The 16,257-nt window shown below is 63.5% G+C and overlaps 2 protein-coding genes across 6 annotated transcripts in view; both read left to right on the top strand.

Annotated features, from left to right (window-relative positions):
• The window catches only part of LDB1 (LIM domain binding 1), a 26,649-nt gene extending 12,392 nt beyond the window's left edge, over positions 1–14,257 (top strand). For 2 of the 3 annotated variants that reach the window (XM_082309481.1, XM_082309482.1), the window contains exons 2-11: positions 7,869–7,971; positions 8,568–8,612; positions 8,838–8,913; positions 9,233–9,335; positions 9,547–9,719; positions 9,954–10,076; positions 10,235–10,318; positions 10,629–10,752; positions 11,170–11,318; positions 11,686–14,255. In XM_082309481.1, coding sequence (XP_082165607.1) covers positions 7,869–7,971; positions 8,568–8,612; positions 8,838–8,913; positions 9,233–9,335; positions 9,547–9,719; positions 9,954–10,076; positions 10,235–10,318; positions 10,629–10,752; positions 11,170–11,318; positions 11,686–11,916 — 1,211 coding nt within the window. In that variant the 3' untranslated portion in view covers positions 11,917–14,255. Of the gene's footprint in view, positions 1–7,868; positions 7,972–8,567; positions 8,613–8,837; positions 8,914–9,232; positions 9,336–9,546; positions 9,720–9,953; positions 10,077–10,234; positions 10,319–10,628; positions 10,753–11,169; positions 11,319–11,685 lie in introns of those variants that run through there. The other variant, XM_082309480.1, reaches the window with a different exon arrangement.
• LOC309589378 (prominin-1-A-like) overlaps positions 11,915–16,257 on the top strand; it is a gene marked incomplete at its 3' end in the record, with an annotated part of 18,393 nt that continues 14,050 nt past the window's right edge. For 2 of the 3 annotated variants that reach the window (XM_082309473.1, XM_082309476.1), the window contains exon 1: positions 11,915–11,998. Of the gene's footprint in view, positions 11,999–15,885; positions 15,987–16,257 lie in introns of those variants that run through there. The other variant, XM_082309474.1, reaches the window with a different exon arrangement.

Below are 16,257 nucleotides of genomic sequence, written 5' to 3'. Positions count from 1 at the left end.
CTGTTGTAAGTACAGGCAAATTTGGATGTCCTTATTCCTTCTTTAAAGCCTCAGGTTTCGGAGTGTTCTCGTTGTGGGAGAATAGTGGTTTGCACTGAAGGAGAAGCAAACGTGGTCTCTGCCCTCCTGGTTTTGTAGAAATCCCAGGTCTGTGATCCGAGCACGCCGTGAAGACTGGGGAGAGAAGCGCCAAGCAGTAAAACACGCAAGCTGTGTTGCTTCAAAAAGGCACAGAAAAGTTGTGATCCGAGGGTGGATCAGTACCGGAGGGTTTGGTGATACAGGGTTTTTGCTGTCGTTTGGTGGGGACTTCTCCCCTCGCCCGCTGCAGGTCACCGTCCATGTAAAATAGGAAAAGGCCAGTGAAAAGCTGCAGAAGTTCACTTGTGAGCAAAGGTGCCTGGGGCTGAGGACCTGGAGCCTCTTTCAGCTTCTTTTCGGAGGGCAGTGAGAGCTGGCAGCCCCAAGCCTCCCCAGCCCCTGGAGATGCGGGAGCGGAGGGCGAGGTGGCCCAGCCCAGCCCCAGGGCCCCTTCCCCGTCCCGCGGCCGGCAGGGCGGCAGCAGTGCTTGTTCCCGAGTGGTCTCTCCCAGCGTGCCAGCCTTCCACGCGCTTGCAGCTCTGCACCGGTGTGAACTTGAGGTCTGCCTAAAAAATACGAAGCCCAGGTCCTGCATGGTGGCAGAGCAGCCGCAGAGCTTCTCCTGGCCCTCTCCCTTGGAAAGCTCCCGTCCTCCAAGTGACCCAGGGACGGGGTGCTCCCGCTGTTGTTTGCACCGCGTGCCTGTGTGTTCGTGGGTTGCAACGCTTGCCGGGCTGAGGTTTGCTGCCCCACCAGTTGCTGTTGTTTTGGGCGGACTGGTATTGCGACCAGGGATGCCCGGCCAAGAGGGTTTCCCTGGGGCTCTGCTGCGATGGTGGAGATGTTTTTTACAGCACTGTGCTGCTGGGGCTGGGAGCTCGGCCTGGGTTGCTCGTGCCTCGGGAGCACCAGGCAGGTGTGCTCGGCCATACCCTGTCCCTCCGCTCCCTGGGGTTTTGGCCCCATCCTGCGCTGGTCATCCAAAGCCCTGACGCCAGCGACAGCATGTGCTGCCAGCACAGCGGCGCAGTGCGAGTCCAGCAACCGCAAGCGTTTGCTCTGTCCCCAGCACTGCCAGCGGCCCGCCCCGTCCTTTGCTCAGCTGCTCCCGCATTGCCTCTTAAACCAAGTCCTAAAGAGAGAGAAGTTCAGCCTGAGCCGGTGGGGGCAGAGGCTTGCCCTAACAGCTCGAAGAAGTGATGGAGGTACTTTACAAGCTGCAGCGAGCAGATTCCCACCATGCTTGCACCGTCCCTCCCCTCCGCGGGCATCCTGCTGGAGTAGACGGTGAGCGGTCCAGCCCTTGGGGCGAGCACTGCGCCCCAGCGCCCCAGGCATGCACCGCCTGGTGCGGCCAGCTGGAAGGCGCCAGCTCCCACCGCATCCTCGCAGCGGGAGTTATCCAGCTTTTTTTCCCCCCGGAGCGGGCGGCTGGCCGGCTGCCAGGGCCGTGGGGCTCCACCTAGGATGCAACATGGAGCGAGGCAGCTGTCGGCGGCAGGGCCGCCGTCTCCGGAGACTACGCGTCCCAGCGTGCAGCACTCGGCGCCGTTGGCAGCGGCGGGGAGCGAGGTGGAGCGTTGCATCCCGGGATCGTGAATCTCCATGCGCCACGTGGGAGCTGACAGCCTCCCGCGCTCCGAGGCGGCGGTGCTTGGGGGTCCTGCTGGTCTGGGGGATCAGCCTGGGGATCCCCCTCTGCGGCCAGAGGGACGGACCTCAGCCTCTTGCCGCCAATTCCCGGTCCTGTGGCTCTCGGCTTCAGCCCTCCCGGGCAGATCTTGTCCCTGCGGAGGGCTGCCCCGAGCAGCAGCCCCACAGCGCTGTGCAGGGCCGTGTGGTTTTGCTCCACCACGTGCGTGGCGGGCAAGGAGCCGGGAGCAGGAGCAGAGATGCTGGCTGCAGGCTTTGCAGGGCCGTCGCCGTGGTTGGCTACAGCTGCGAATTTTTCCTTGCTGCCGCAGAGCCTAAAAAACCTTTGAAAATGAAAATTCTAGTTTGTCGGGGCTTTTTTTCACGGGATGCTGACGAGGGTTTTTTTTCCAGGCCTGTGGTTCCCACACCGTGTCGTTTGTTTGTTTGCCGGTGCTGCTGCAGCGTGTGCTGCGGGAGGGACGGGAGCCCGGCCGCCGCAGGAGCCCCGCGGGGTGGCAGGGCCCCGGGATGGAGGGGTCTGGGTAGAGAAGGAGAGCGGACAAAAATGTGAAAGGTGTGTTCCTGGGGCTGAAACCGGCAGCGTTTGATTACGGATCGTCTTTGAGACGGCGAGCCCAAAGGAGTAATTAGGGACAGTGGGATATTTCCCCGAGAGTCGCAGGAAATGACTGCCTCGTGGTAAGTTGATAGTAGTGGAGCTGAAACTGGGTTATCTGTGGGATTGCATCTGGGGCTTGCAGCCTTGGACGTGATTCAATTTTCAGGCTGTTTTGCAATTGGCAGGGTGTGCTCTTCTCCCGTTTTCCCTCCCGGAGAAATCCCCATCCACGTGTCTGAATCATCTGAGGGCCGAAACGGGAAGGGGGAGACTCCTGCCGTCCCTGGGGTTGCTGCAGGGCAGTGGGGTCCCGCGGGGGCCCTGCTGAGTACCCAGCCCCGCAGGACGCCTTCCCGGGAGAACCTGGGCTTCGGCAGAGATGAGGCTGCGGGACCGCTCTGAGCCTCCACCCGCAAGTCCACGTCCCGGCCCAGGCTCTCCTCACCCGGTGCTTTTCGGACAGCGCCGCCTTGCAGCCTGCATCAAGTTTGTTGCTTTGTAATAATTAGCTGCAGCTAATTATTACTTCTCTGGCTGTCCCCTGAGTTTGCAAGCCAGTCCGTAGAGAGAAGCGCCCTCTGGTCCAGGCTGTTTTGTGTGCTGCAGTGGGGGGCTTTTGCACTAACGTCGCAGGATGCGACTGTGCCTTGTGCGCAGGGGACACCATCCACGGCCACGTTGTGCGGGCAGGGAGGCAGCTCCTGGTCCAGATGAGCTCCGTGGCCGGGTCAGATGTGCAGCTTGAGAAAAGCGAGAGGGCAATCCCTGCGCGCAGCAGGGCAGGCGCTGCTGCGGGTTTCGCCTCCGTGCGGGTCAGGGCCGGGTGGCGTGCTGGCCTGGGTCAGTCTCTGGATGCGGCTGGGTCCATGGCATCATCCCACGGTCTCCTCTTCCCTGGACAGCCCAGCCTCCCGGGAGCTTTGGCTGGGTCAGTTCTGCATTTTGAAAGCCAATGGGGATGCTGCAAGTTGAGATTGTCACCGAGTACGTCTCCGGCCATGCCTTGGTGTGCGAGCTGCCTGGGTTCCTGTCAGTTTAATAACATCAGGGTTTGCAACTGGCCTCGCTCCATCCCCTCCGCTCCGAAGAAGAGGAGAAAGAAGAGGTGAAGGCAGGTTTGTGGGGACTGCTCCGTGTGCTTCTGCCTGTCCCAGTCGCTCTGGATACTTCTCCATGTTTGCCCCCCAGCCCTGCCAGCTTCCCCGACACCAGGCACCGTCACCGGGCAAAGCCACATGAAGGATTTGAGACGCTGCCCTGCACCCGGCTCCGGATAGCACCCCCCTGGATAGCACCCTCCCGGGAAGAGGGATTTCCTGCAGCTATCGCGGCTCCCACACCCCAGCGAGGCCGCCCTGCGAAACAATGCCGCTATTTACACTTTAAAGCCTCGTTAGACAGCCAGGAAGCAGCAGGCACAGTGCATGCCGGGAAGCAGCGACAGCCTTTACACCAAGGCTAGCCCCTCTTCTTCGCTGCCGGGCTGCTGGGAGGAGCAGGATGCTCCCTGGCTGAGCTGTAACCCTGCAGCCTCTTTCAAGCCCTGTTTCTTCATTTATTTTTATCATTTTTTTTTTTAGCCTCTGGAGTCCCTGCCTCGTTGCTGAGCTTTTCTGCCTGCACAGAAAGCGTGCTGGCTGCCCAGCCGGGGACGGCTCCTCTCTGGGACTGGGAGCACCGATCCCTGCCGGTGGCCGCAGGTGTGGGAGTGAGATGCCGGCGTTGCTCTGCCTTTGTCCTCAGCAGCTCTTTGCTGTTTGCCGGCGAGATGGAGCAAGAGGAGTGCAGGCAGGGGGTTTTCTCCCTGCCAGACACTAGGGAAGGCTCTGTGTGTCCCCTGGCCAGCGCTGGTCTCAGCTCACGGTGTCCTGCTCTCTCCTGGCTGTGCTGGCTCCGTGAGGTGCCCGCTGTGTTCTTGGCTCCTTGGGAAACCTGACATTCCCCAACTCTGGGAGCTTGGTTAGGGTTTAACCGTTCCTGCTCCAGCAAACCCGCCGGGCAGCGCACCAGAAGAGCTTTCCCCGCGGGGCTGGCAGCTCGCAGGCAGGGAAAGCGGAGGAGAAGGCAGGTGGAGGGTTGGGCAGCGCCGGGCTGTACGTGAGTCACTGGCAGAGCACTCGCCTTCCCTTCCCCGGGTGCCCGCCTACCTGGAGCTGCTTCCTCGCCCGAGCTCTCGTGGCAGCTCCATGTAGCGCTGGCCAGCTCTGTCCTGCCCCCGGCCGGGGACCTGGCCTCGGCAGAGGATGCTGAGCCGGGGCATCCCTCCGCGGGGTTCCCTTCTCCTGTGCCTCCCCGCCGAGGAGGAGCCGCGGGGCCGCCCACCTGGCCGCGGGCACTGCGCCGTTTGCCCGGACCTGCCCGGGCCGGTAGCTCGCCAGCTGCAGCGTCAGCCTGATTTTTTCCCTTGCCGACCATGCACGTGTTTTTGCGGCGCTGGGCGAGCTCCCGGGGACGGCCACGCGAAGCCTCTCCCGTCAGCTCAGGGTCCGCAGGGGCATCACACACCCAGCCGCCAAGCGGCATCCCTGCTTGCACCGAGCCTGCCCGGATCCTGCCCGGATCCTCTGTGCTCAAAGCAGGAGGCAGAGCAGGGGCATGGGGAGCCCTCGGCTGGGGCTGGGCGCTGGGCTTGGCTCGGGAAGGGCCACATCCTGCGGGCCTGTGTCACTGTGCCCAGCGGGACGGGGCTTGCAGGGAGCTGGGGCAGCGTGAAGGAGAGAGGCGGTGATGGAGGGATCTCCCGGACCAGGCGGTGTGACCCTCCTGTGGGTAAAAGTTGGTGTTGATGCTGCCGCTGTGAAGTAATTGCGTTATTTCATGTAGTGTGTGTAGTGTGAGTGCCTACAGTGAATGTAGAATTCGGACAGCCTGTATCAAATCCTATGGCTATTGTTAGCGTTGTTTAAAACCACTGACTCCAGTAATATATTTTACACTGCATTAAAAATAATACTTGGTCAGGATGCTGGTGTTGCTGAGGTCGCGTAACAGGCTCCTCTCTACTCCTCTAGATCCTGAGATAGGTCACTCAGTGAAGCCCCAAGAGCAGGTCATGTCCGTATTAACCTGCTTGGGAAGGCCCAGGATGGAAATGGATGCTTGGGTCGGAGCAGCCGGCTCGTCTGCTGTCCCACCTCCAGGAGCAGGGGGCTAGGGAAGAGCACGAGAAGCAGAACGGGTGGAGTGATGCGAGACCTTCCTGCACCCCGAGAAGCAGGATGGGGACCGAGGACAGCAAGAAATCTTGGGAGCTTTATCCTCCCATCTCTCATCGGTGAATAAAAACAAAGCATCCGAGGATGAGACCTGCTGGGCCTGATGTTCCCCCCCCTCCCCGAGGACATGGTGACCAGAAACAAGCAGTTCAGCTCCCCGTCTCCAGCCACTGCTGTCTCTGCCTAATTAATCGGTTTGTTTTCAACAGAAGGCACACACTTTTGGGAAGTTTCCTATGCATCAAGCACATTTTGACATCGTGTCGTTTAACAGCGGCGTGGAGGAAATGGAAATGCTGTGTTTCTAGTGCAATTCTGGTTGAATTATAATTTCCATTAGGCACAAGTTGACAGAGATTAAAGCAGAAAGCAAAAATTCCCTCGCACCAGCACCAACCTCCCTATTAAAAAAATTTTTATCTATGAAAACGTTTGGTAAGAGCAAGGGGACGACGTTGTTAGCAGCTGTATGAGAAATTGTGCCGTGCCCCACTTATTCTCGCTGCAGGCGGGCAGGAGCGAGGAGCGGGAGCGGCAAGCTCCCGGCAGCGGCTGGGCTGGCTCCAGCCCCGCGGGACCGGCGTGTCCTGGTGGGTGCTGGGGAGAGGCTGGGTTTGGCTACCACAGCGAAACGCTGTGAAAAGGCACTGGGGCCCCAAGAAGACAAGAATCAAGGAGTGAAACGCGGATTTCCCCTGTTGCAAGTTGGATTTAACACCAGGGAGGTGACTCCCTCTGTTTTTGACCAGCCCTTGCTTGCCCAGCTGCTTGTGCGATCCCTGGGACTGTGGGCTTGGGGTCCCAAGCGGCTTGGCAGGGGTGAGGGGGATGCCCTGGCCATTCAGGCTCCTGTGGTGGCTGACAGGTTGCAACGAGCTGGGCATCTTGGGTCCCAGTGCTGGTGGCACCACTTTCTGTAACCCTAATGCTTTTTGCTCCCCTCCTGCATCCATCGCAGCTGAGTGGTGCTCCAGTCCTGCCCCTGCACCCTTCCCTGCAGCCTGGCCGTGCAGCGGTGCCCAGACGGGCAGCAGCATGCCCGGCACCTCCCGGACGCTTCCCTCCACCGCTGGGCTCTCTTTCTGCAGCACCGGGCAGCAATCCTGGCCGCTCGTGGGTGTTGGGAAGTGCCCGGCCTAGGGCTGTGTGCGGGCGGGCGGCCGATGGGGATCCCGCCTTGGCCCCGGCTGCGGCCAGCTTCAGGGCCCCTGCCTGCGGCACGGCGGGGGGAGACGTGCCCGTGTGCGGCGGGGCCGGCTGAGCCAGTGGAGCCGGCGCTGGCTGGCAGCCCGCCCGCCGCTGCGCCCCATCCAGGTCAGCCCGTCTGCCCGGCTGCCTGCCGGGAGGGAGCCGCGTGCCTCGGCAGCGCCCGGGCGCAGCGTGCCGGGTCCTGCCAGCCGCGGGGCGTGCCGGGGCTCCCGCGGGGCTCGGGGAGGGGCGCTGGCAGCCGCTGCTTCTGGGAACTGCCCCGGCAGCGGAGGGGGCCGACGAGCGTGGGAGCCCCTGGCTGCCCCTCAGGAGCCCAGATAGGGCTGGCTGTGCCGGCGTGGCTGGATCTGGCGGGCGTCCCTGTCTCCCACTGGCAGGCCTGGGGGGTTTGCTTTCAGGGATGGGTGCTGCCTTGCACACGTTGCGTGCCCCGTTGCGCACCCCATCGCACCCCACAGCCCTCCGTGGGCTCCTCGTCCCTTGCCCCGGTGCAGCGGGGGGAGCGAGGTGTTGGGGTGGTTTGATCAGGGCTGGTGTGTGGGATCTCTCCGTCCACCTGGAGCCGGGTGGCCGCTGGCCTGCCCGAGCGGCAGATGGTGGCTGCCTGGGGACCCGCCATCCGTCCCTCCGGGCGATTATTCACCCGTCGCCATGGCGATAGAAAGGTCAGCAAAAAGATCCCTTGCGATTCCTGGGTTGGGTCAGTGGGATTAGGAGCGGCGCGGGAGGGACGACTAGGGGGAGGATAGGGCCCAGCCAGCCCTGCCAGCTGGACTGTCCCTCTCGGGCACCGTCCCCAGCGCCCGGCCAGCTGAGAACTGGCAAACTCTGGGCACCAGTGGGAAATCCCTGGGATGGGGCCAGGTCCCTCCAGCTGCTGATCCTGAGAGCTCAGCCCTGACCCTGTGGGTCCCATCCTGCGTGGGGAAGGCCTGGAGCTGTGTGTGGGGTGAAGGGGCTGGGCTGGCATCGGGGGAGAGCAGAGGAGGGACGGGGCTGTGCTGATGGGGGCTTGGCTGGTCCTGCATCCTTCCTCCTCCTCCTCCTCGCAGCAGGTTGTCTCTCCTCGCGGTGTGCCCCCGGCTGACCCATGTCCTGTCTCTCTCCAGGCTGTTCCTCTAAGTCGTTCAAGCTGTACTCGCCAAAGGAGCCCCCGAACGGCAACGCCTTCCCCCCCTTCCACCCGGGCACCATGCTGGATCGAGATGTGGGGTGAGCTGGGGCCTGGGGAGGGGTCTGCAAGGTTGGGGGTGCTCTGCAGTCTGCACCCCAGGGTCTCTCTGTCGTGCTTCCCAGCAGCATACAGAGGCTGCGGCGCATGGAGTTGAGTTAGCACAAGGGGAGAGAGGGGATTGGAGCAGGCATGGGTGGGACTGGGTGATATTTGGGATGAAGGGAGTCCCCAGGTCCCCGAGCTCTGTGGGGCCAAGTCCCTTGCCAGGCCAAGCCCCTGGGATGACACAGGACAGGGAGCGCTCCCAGCTCCTGCTGAAACAGCCCCTTCTCCAGCCTCCGTCGTGCCTGGCACCAGCCCCAGCTGCAGAGGAGCCGGGCACATCTCCAGAGAGCCACAGGCCAGGTCCCAGGGGTGGAGGAGCAGCCACCGGTGCAGGAGCAGAGCCCAGTTTCAGGAGGGGAGGTCACTCCACGGGGTTGTCAGCAGCCAGGGTGCAGCCTGCAGCATGCATAGGGTCTTGCCTCCAGGGAGCCCGACTGCCTGCTGCTGCAGGCAGGGAAGAGGGAGCTGCAGTGGCCAGGGAGGGAGACCCCCCCAGGACTGACCTGCCTGTGTTTCTTTGCCCCCCCAGACCTACTCCCATGTACCCACCGACGTACCTGGAGCCTGGAATCGGGTAAGCATGGGAGTCTGGCAGGGACCCTGCTGGGAGGGGAGCTGGTGCCTGCAGTGGGGATGCCTCGGCAGGGCTGGCATGCTGCTGGCCACAGGGATTTGCAGGGGGGTTGCTCGGACTCTGCCCAGCCCTGGAGGGGCTGTGCATCCCCTGCTGTGGGCTCAGGACCCCTCCCCACCCCATGGCTGCCTCCCCCTCTGACTGCTTGCTCTACTCTCTGGGCAGGAGGCACACGCCGTATGGGAACCAGACTGACTACAGGATATTTGAGCTCAACAAGCGGCTGCAGAACTGGACAGAGGTGGGGAGCTGGGGGAGTGAGGGGTGGCCAGGGATGGGGGGATGCTCCCAGGTGTGTATTTTGGGGATGAGGTATTCTGCACTGCCTTGGCTCTAGGAGGATCCCCTTGGCAGCAGGGTCCTGTCCTGCTGCGCAGGTCTCCGAGCGCCTTGGCCCTTGCTTGGCTGTGGGACAGGGTTCATCATCCCCATCCCCGAGTGCTCAGCCGGGAGCACAGCCCTCTGCAGGCTGAGTGCGTGGCTGCTCTGCCTGGCAGCCAGCAGCTGTCTGTCTGTGTGTCTCCCCTCCCTGTAACCTGGCATCTCTCTGCCGCCCCCAGGAATGTGACAATCTGTGGTGGGACGCCTTCACCACAGAGTTCTTCGAGGATGACGCCATGTTAACAATCACTTTCTGCTTGGAGGATGGACCAAAGAGATACAGTGAGTAGCAGCTCGAGCCCTCCTTCCCCAGGGCATTGCTTCTCCGGCAGGAGATGCAGCGGTTGCGCTGTGTGGGGGGATGCGGGCAGGGTGTCGGAGCTCAGCTGCCTCCAGCCAGCGGGGACTGGGGACTCCTCTCCCTGTGCAGCCCCAAGGCACAGCTGGATAGGCCAGTTTTACTGACATTATCTTCCTCCTTCTCCTGCTCCAGCGATCGGCCGGACCCTGATTCCCCGTTACTTCCGCAGCATCTTTGAAGGGGGGGCCACAGAGCTCTACTACGTTCTCAAGCACCCCAAGGAGTCCTTCCACAACAACTTTGTCTCGCTGGACTGTGACCAGTGCACCATGGTCACCCAGCACGGCAAGCCCATGTTCACCCAGGTACCGGCTGCACCTGCGGCTTCTCCTGCCCCTCGTGCCTTGGTCCCGTGTGCCCTCGGGGTGGCTGCGGTCCCACGGGGCCATTGTGGGCTCGTGGGTTTGGCTTGTGCCGAGTCTCATGGCAGGCATGGGCAAGCCACCGGGAGGGTGTCCCAGTGTGCAGCAGTGGGTTCCCAGGGGATCTGGGCTGGGGGAAGTGGGAGCAGCCTGTGCCTGACCCTGCGCCCTGCCCAGGTGTGTGTGGAGGGGCGGCTCTACCTGGAGTTCATGTTCGACGACATGATGAGGATAAAGACGTGGCATTTCAGCATCCGCCAGCATCGAGAGCTCATCCCCCGCAGCATCCTTGCCATGCATGTGAGTACCGCTCCGGGGGCTCCCCTGGGGCAACGGTGACACAGGGCTGCTGCGCAGGTTGGGGGGACCTCAACCCTGGCCCCCCGTCGCAGGCCGGGGCATGGGAGGGCCATCCCCAGCCTGGGTGCCACTGAGCCGTCTGTCTCTCTCGCTCCTAGGCACAGGACCCCCAGATGCTGGACCAGTTATCCAAGAACATCACCCGCTGTGGGCTCTCAAACTCCACACTCAACTACCTCCGAGTAAGCGTGCAGCAAGAGGGGGGGGATGCAGGTCTGCTCCCAGGGTGGGGGGACCTAGGGTGGCCACGTCTTGTGCTCGCAGCTGCCCGACGCCTGACTGCCCTGGGGTGCGGGCAGGCAGCGGGGCAGGCTCTGCAAGAGGGATCTTGCAGGCGAGCTGCAGAGAGCCGTGGGGCAGTGGGTCTGCCGGAGCCCGCAGGCTCCCAGCGCGGCTTGGGTCGGTGCAGCGCAGACGGCTGCCTGACAAGAGGGGCTTTTGCTGGGGCCTGGAGCATCGCGATCTAACCCTGCGTCTGTCTGCTCCCTGCAGCTCTGTGTAATCCTAGAACCAATGCAGGAGCTCATGTCACGGCACAAGACCTACAGCCTCAGTCCCCGGGACTGCCTCAAGACTTGCCTCTTCCAGAAGTGGCAGCGGATGGTCGCTCCGCCTGGTGAGTCTCACGCTGCCTGCCGTGCTGCTCCCGGGTCTCTGGGGCTGCCCGCTTAGGTCCTGCCCTCGGCGCAGGCTTCTCCCAGCCCCAGAGCCTGGCCTCGTCTTGTGAGGCTGGGGGCAACGAGTCAGGCAGCCGGCTTCCTTCTCTGCTGGCCTGCCTTCCCACTGGGGCAGAGCGGGGCTGCAGGTGGCCAGCGCTCCCTGCCCGGGGGCTGCCAGCCGCTTCTGGAAAGCAAAGCAGGGATGGAAATCTTCCCTGCACCCTCTCCTGTCCCCTGCGCTGGGGGGACAGCAAAGCTGCAGAGGGGAGAAGGGTGGCGATGCTGCCCGGGGAGGGTGTAGTGCTTGCAGAGAAGGGGCTGGGAGGCACTGGCTCCTTCTCGTCAGGAGTGACCGTATCTCCCTCCTCCGCCAGCGGAGCCAGCGCGGCAGCAGCCCAGCAAGCGTCGGAAAAGGAAGATGTCGGGGGGCAGCACCATGAGCTCCGGCGGGGGAAACACCAACAACAGCAACAGCAAGAAGAAGAGCCCGGCCAGCACCTTTGCCCTGTCCAGTCAGGTACCTGTAAGCATCCCGTTTCCATTCTCTCTTCCTCCCCCGGGGTGGAGGGGAGGGCTCCCTGCCCCAGCCCCCAGGAGTGGCTAGGGGGAGAACCCCGGGGATTGCCTGTCCAAGCCCCCCCTGGCTCTCTCCGGCTGATGGGGAGAAGGAGGGGGTGTCCCAGCTGCCTTCCCTGAGCTGCTTTGCTCCCCTGCAAGGGGGTGGTGAGGATGTGCTGCCCCATGCGGTGCCCGAGCCTCGGGTCCTGCGATGGAGATGAGGAGGTGGCCCTGTGGCTGGGGAAAGGGGCTGTGGTGTGTGTGTGGGGGGGGGTCTGGCAGCCCGGGCTCCCCCCACCTCGATTATGTTTCGGGACCGTCTCCCCTTTCAGGATGTGATGGTGGTAGGTGAGCCCACGCTGATGGGGGGGGAGTTCGGGGATGAGGACGAGCGGCTCATCACCCGGCTGGAGAACACACAGTTTGACGCCGCCAACGGCATCGACGACGAGGACAGCTTCAACAACTCGCCGGCGCTGGGGGCCAACAGCCCCTGGAACAGCAAACCGCCCTCCAGCCAGGAGAGCAAGTCAGAGAACCCCACGTCGCAGGCGTCGCAGTAACGGCCCCCCCGCCGCCCCGTGGACTCAGTCCCAACCGATCTACCTGTACATTTGCAACGGAGAGTGACTGGGAAGCGGCGAGGTACCGGGGGCGGATCGGCGCCGCGCGGCCGACGGGGTGCACGGCCCGGGGTGCGCGCCAGGCGGGCAGCCCCCAGCCCTCGCCCCCCGCCGCCTCCCCGCTCCCCCCACGCCTGCCTCCCTGCCGGACCCCAGGGCAGGGGTGGGTTTCTGGGGCTGTAGCTTCATTATTCCCCCTTCTCCCTCTTCCTCCCTGCTTCTTCCCCGGAGAGCTTCTCATCCCCACCCCGATGTGCCCAGCCCCTGCCTGCTGAGCGGGGGGAATTAGGAGGGAGGTGTTGGCAGTGGCTGGTGCGACTGGGAAGCCGGTGGCGTATGTTGGGGTCTGGCACAGCCCAGAGACCCTCCTCCTCCTCCCCGGGTCCTATGGCTGGGGTTTGCTGGGCAGCCACCTGCAGTGGGGTTGCACATCCCCAGCCCAACCTGGGGGCTGGGTGGTGGGGGCCGGTGATGGAAAGCCTTCCCCGTGCCGTCGGCTCTGCCACGGAGCCTCCTCCGGCCGGGGTCGGATCCTGCTGCGCTGGGGTGGTGTCGAGGATAGGGCCCCGTCGCATTGCCCCGCTCTCCCGCACCCTCCCCTTCCCCTCGCGCCCAGGGGCGAGAGCGCAGCAGGGCCGTGGGGGGACTCTGTATATAGGAAGTGCGTGGTGGGGGGCGGGGGGGGCACGGAGGACCCGCGGCTCTGCCGGAGCAGCCGCTGCCCTCACTCCCTGCCCGCAGCCCCCGCGTTTTCCCCCCACCCCGCGTGAGTATGCCTGGGGCCCCTTTGCAACCCCTGGCTCCCGGTACCTCCTACTTTTGTCTTTTTTTAAGAAAAAAAAATAATATTATTAAAATTGTAAGTTTAAAAAAAAGAAAGAAAAAAAAAAATGGGACAAGCCCCGCCCCCTCGCCGGTTCCCCCCTCCCCACCCTGAGCCCTCTCACCCTGTCCTGACTTTTGTACAGGCTTCTTCTCTTGGGAGTCTCGTTTTATATCCAGTTCGGAGAGCTTCAAACCAAGGAGAGACTTTGCAGACTTCCTTTCTAATCCCTCCAGGGGCCGAGGGGGGCAGCCCCCCGCCTCCCTCCTCAATGTAAATCTTGTGTGCTGTTGTCCCCGCTCCCCCCCCCTCGGGTTCGTGTACCTCGTGCTTGTACATTTCCGCGCTGTAGACAGTGTGTACGATACTGTTCTTTCAATGTGTTATCACTAGAGCAGGTGCCTCCATTGATGTTAGGGGAAACGATGAGAAAAATAATAATTTTTGGGGTTTTTTTGGTTTAAAAAAAAAAAAAAAAGAAAAAAAAAATAATCCCTTCCAAGGCTTCTTCCAAGGAGAAGACGGGAGGTGCCGGGGGAGGGTGTTTGTGCTCACCAGCTCACCCCAGCAGCCTCGGAGGGGGGGTTTGGGGGGAGCCGGGGGTCGGGGCTGCCCGTGGGCCCCCCCGGCGCAGCCCTGAGGTGGGGTTGCAGCAAGTGCTGCCCCGGGGGTGGTCGGGGTGGGGGGGCTGCCCTGGGGAGGGGGTGTGTGTGTGTATGCAAGAGTGCGTGTGCAAGAGGTTTGTGTGTCTGTCTGTGCGTGTGTAAGGGAGCCCGGGGCAGGCGGAGCAGCCCTGCAGTTTGGGGGAGAACCCCACTCTCCACCAGCTCCCCACCGGGGATGCTGCAGCATGTGTCCCGCTGCCCTGTGGGGCTGGGGGCTGGCAGGTGTCGCTGGGGGGCTGCCCCCCGCGCGGGGGGCTCTGGCTGCAGCAGGGGTTCTACCCACACCCTGTGTCTCGCCCACCCATGGCTGAGACTGCAGGGGGTGGCTGAACTGGGGGGGGGGACACGGTCTGTGTCCCCCCTCTTTCTGCTGTCCCTGGGGTCAGGCTGAGAGACAGGAGCCCCTTGGCTCAGCCCTGGCTGGGTCTCAAGCCCAAAATCCCCAGAGAGACGCCTGCGTTGGCTCCTGGGCCCCTCCATGGGCAGCCCGGAGGTGGAGGGCTCAGCCCCGTGGACCCCCAGCCGCAGGCATGGGGGGTCCCCATGGCCCCTTTGCAGGTGGGGGGAGGCTCCCAGGGTGGGAGCCTGGCGTGGCGGGGAGGGGGCTCTGCTTTGCGATTAAGGTACGATTCTCGCCACCGCGCTGCTGGGCTCCCGTGGAGGGTGTGGAGCCCTCACTGCCCTCCCCCGGGCACACTGTAATGCCTTTTTGTTTCTTTTTTTTTTTTTTTTTTTTTTTTTCTTCCTCCCCTCCATAGTTTGTGCCATTTATGAGTCATGTATGGTACCAATAAAATGACTTTTCGGTTTGAGGCTGTCCCGAGCGCTTATTTCTGAGCATGGGACCTGGCCTGTGCGGGTAAAGCAGAGGGCGGTCCCCTCGTGCCCCTGGTGCCCCGGCTGGGGGGAGCGGGCGCAGAGCTCGCTGTGCTCCCAGGACGATGCTGGCTCGCCTCGGGCTGCTGGTTCCCAGCCAGGCCCTGGCCGGCTCCCTGCTGTGCCGTGGAAAGCAGAAATCCCAGCAAGGACAGGGCACGGGGCTGCTGGGAAACGGCCCTGTCCCTGAGCCAGAGCAAACAAGCGGCTCAGGGCCTGCCCTGACACCAAGGTGATGGGCATGTCCCCTGGGGAGCAGCAGTTGTGGCACAGTCCCACTGTGGGAACAGGGCAGCAGCAGCTGAGTGGCATGTGGGAGTCCTGGGGGGGCATTGACCCCCCCCACCCAGAGCCCTCCTCCATGGGGGCTGCCCTGATCTTCCAGGAGCTGGGGGTCCCCATGCCAGCACTGGGGACAAGATGCTGGTCCCCAGTTCCCTTGACCAGCTGGCCCCAGAGATGGCATTTTGTTGTCTCCCCTGGGTGGGCGGCCTGGGGGCAGCTGGGCTCAGTCCCCAGCTGTGGGGACACAGTGGGATTAAACTGCGGGTGCCTCATCCAGTGCAACCCCCCCAGCCAAACATGCAGGGCAGGGAGCCTGCGGCCGTGGGTAATGCTGGGGCGAGGGCGGATCTGGCAGCAGTGTGGGGGGGGAAGGGATGTGGGGGAAACCAGGCTCTTAAAATAGGGCTGATGTAGCAGAGGGTGGGGGCAAGGTGGGCCCTCGTCTTCAGAGCAGGGGGACAGGGACAGGGCTTGGTTTGGCATCTGCACCGAGGGATGTCACCTCGCCATCCCTTCGCCTGACGGCGCTGGAGTCAGGGCAGCTGCAGGGCGCCTGTGCCGTGACGGGAGCTCGTGGCATGGTGAGCCCGTGGCGTGGTGGCACCCCGGGCCGAGATGTCAGCGCCCTCGCTCCTCACGTTCACCGGGCTCTGGCTGCCTCAGCAGGATGCCTGGGTTGGAAGGGAGCAATCCCCTGGAAGGCAGGCAGGGAGGGAGGTGGGCGCCGTGCCACGGCACAGAAGAGGCAGGACCAGCAGCAACCGGCCACCAATGCTCCTGGAGAAATCACTCCATGAAGCATCCCAGGGATGCCTGGCTGGATCCTGCCCATGTGTGGCTGCGGGAGCTGGGCACACACCAGTTTGGGGGAGCGCAGCACTGAGGGCAGCCGGCCCCATCCCACGTGGGGTCCCTGGTGCCCGGCTGCCCCCAGGAGCTGGCAGAGGGTCCTGATGCAACACTTTGATGATGGTCTGAGCTGGAAAGCTCAAAGATGCCTGTGAAACCCCCAAACCTCCCTCCCCACATCAGCCCCAGCACCGTGAGAAACTTGCTGAAGTTTCTGCTTTTTATTTTTTTTCCTTTTTGAGGAGGGGGCATCTGCGTCCTCTGCTGCCCTGCCCCAGCGCCAGTGCCGAGCCGGAGGGTCCCACACGGTGCCATGGCACCCAGCACGGGCCAGGCCAGAAGGAAACCCCACGGCAGAGCTGCCTTCCTCCCCGTGCCACCTTCGCCCGAGGTCACCAAGAGCAGCGATGCCTGCTTGTGCCGGGGAAAGTTAAGCAGTAACCTGGGAGGTGGCAGCCAGCAAACCTTTGGTGCTGGGGGGCCGGGAGCCCGGCTGTGCAAGGGACGTAGGGGTACAGCTCACCCCAACTCCCCACTGGTGCCTGTCTGAAAGCATATTGTGCCCCATGCGGGGACACGGGGTTGGGGCACCGGCTGCACTGGGGAGGGAGGTGGGGAGGTGCGGGGCACGGCTGAGGGCTGGCATGGGGGCAAGGTGGGCAGCATGGGGGGCTCTGGGCACGGGGGCACGGTGAGCAGCGTGGGGGGCTCTGGGCATGGGGGCCGTGGCAGGGTGGGCTGCTGGAGGGGCCAGCACGGGCAGTCTGGCAGTGTGAGGGCAGA

This window comes from Platalea leucorodia, assembly GCF_965183815.1.
Source record: "Platalea leucorodia genome assembly, chromosome: 4".
NCBI classification, from domain to species: Eukaryota; Metazoa; Chordata; class Aves; order Pelecaniformes; family Threskiornithidae; genus Platalea; species Platalea leucorodia.
The sequence above is the reverse complement of the archived record's forward strand: the minus strand, read 5'-3'. Positions and strand labels throughout refer to the sequence as shown.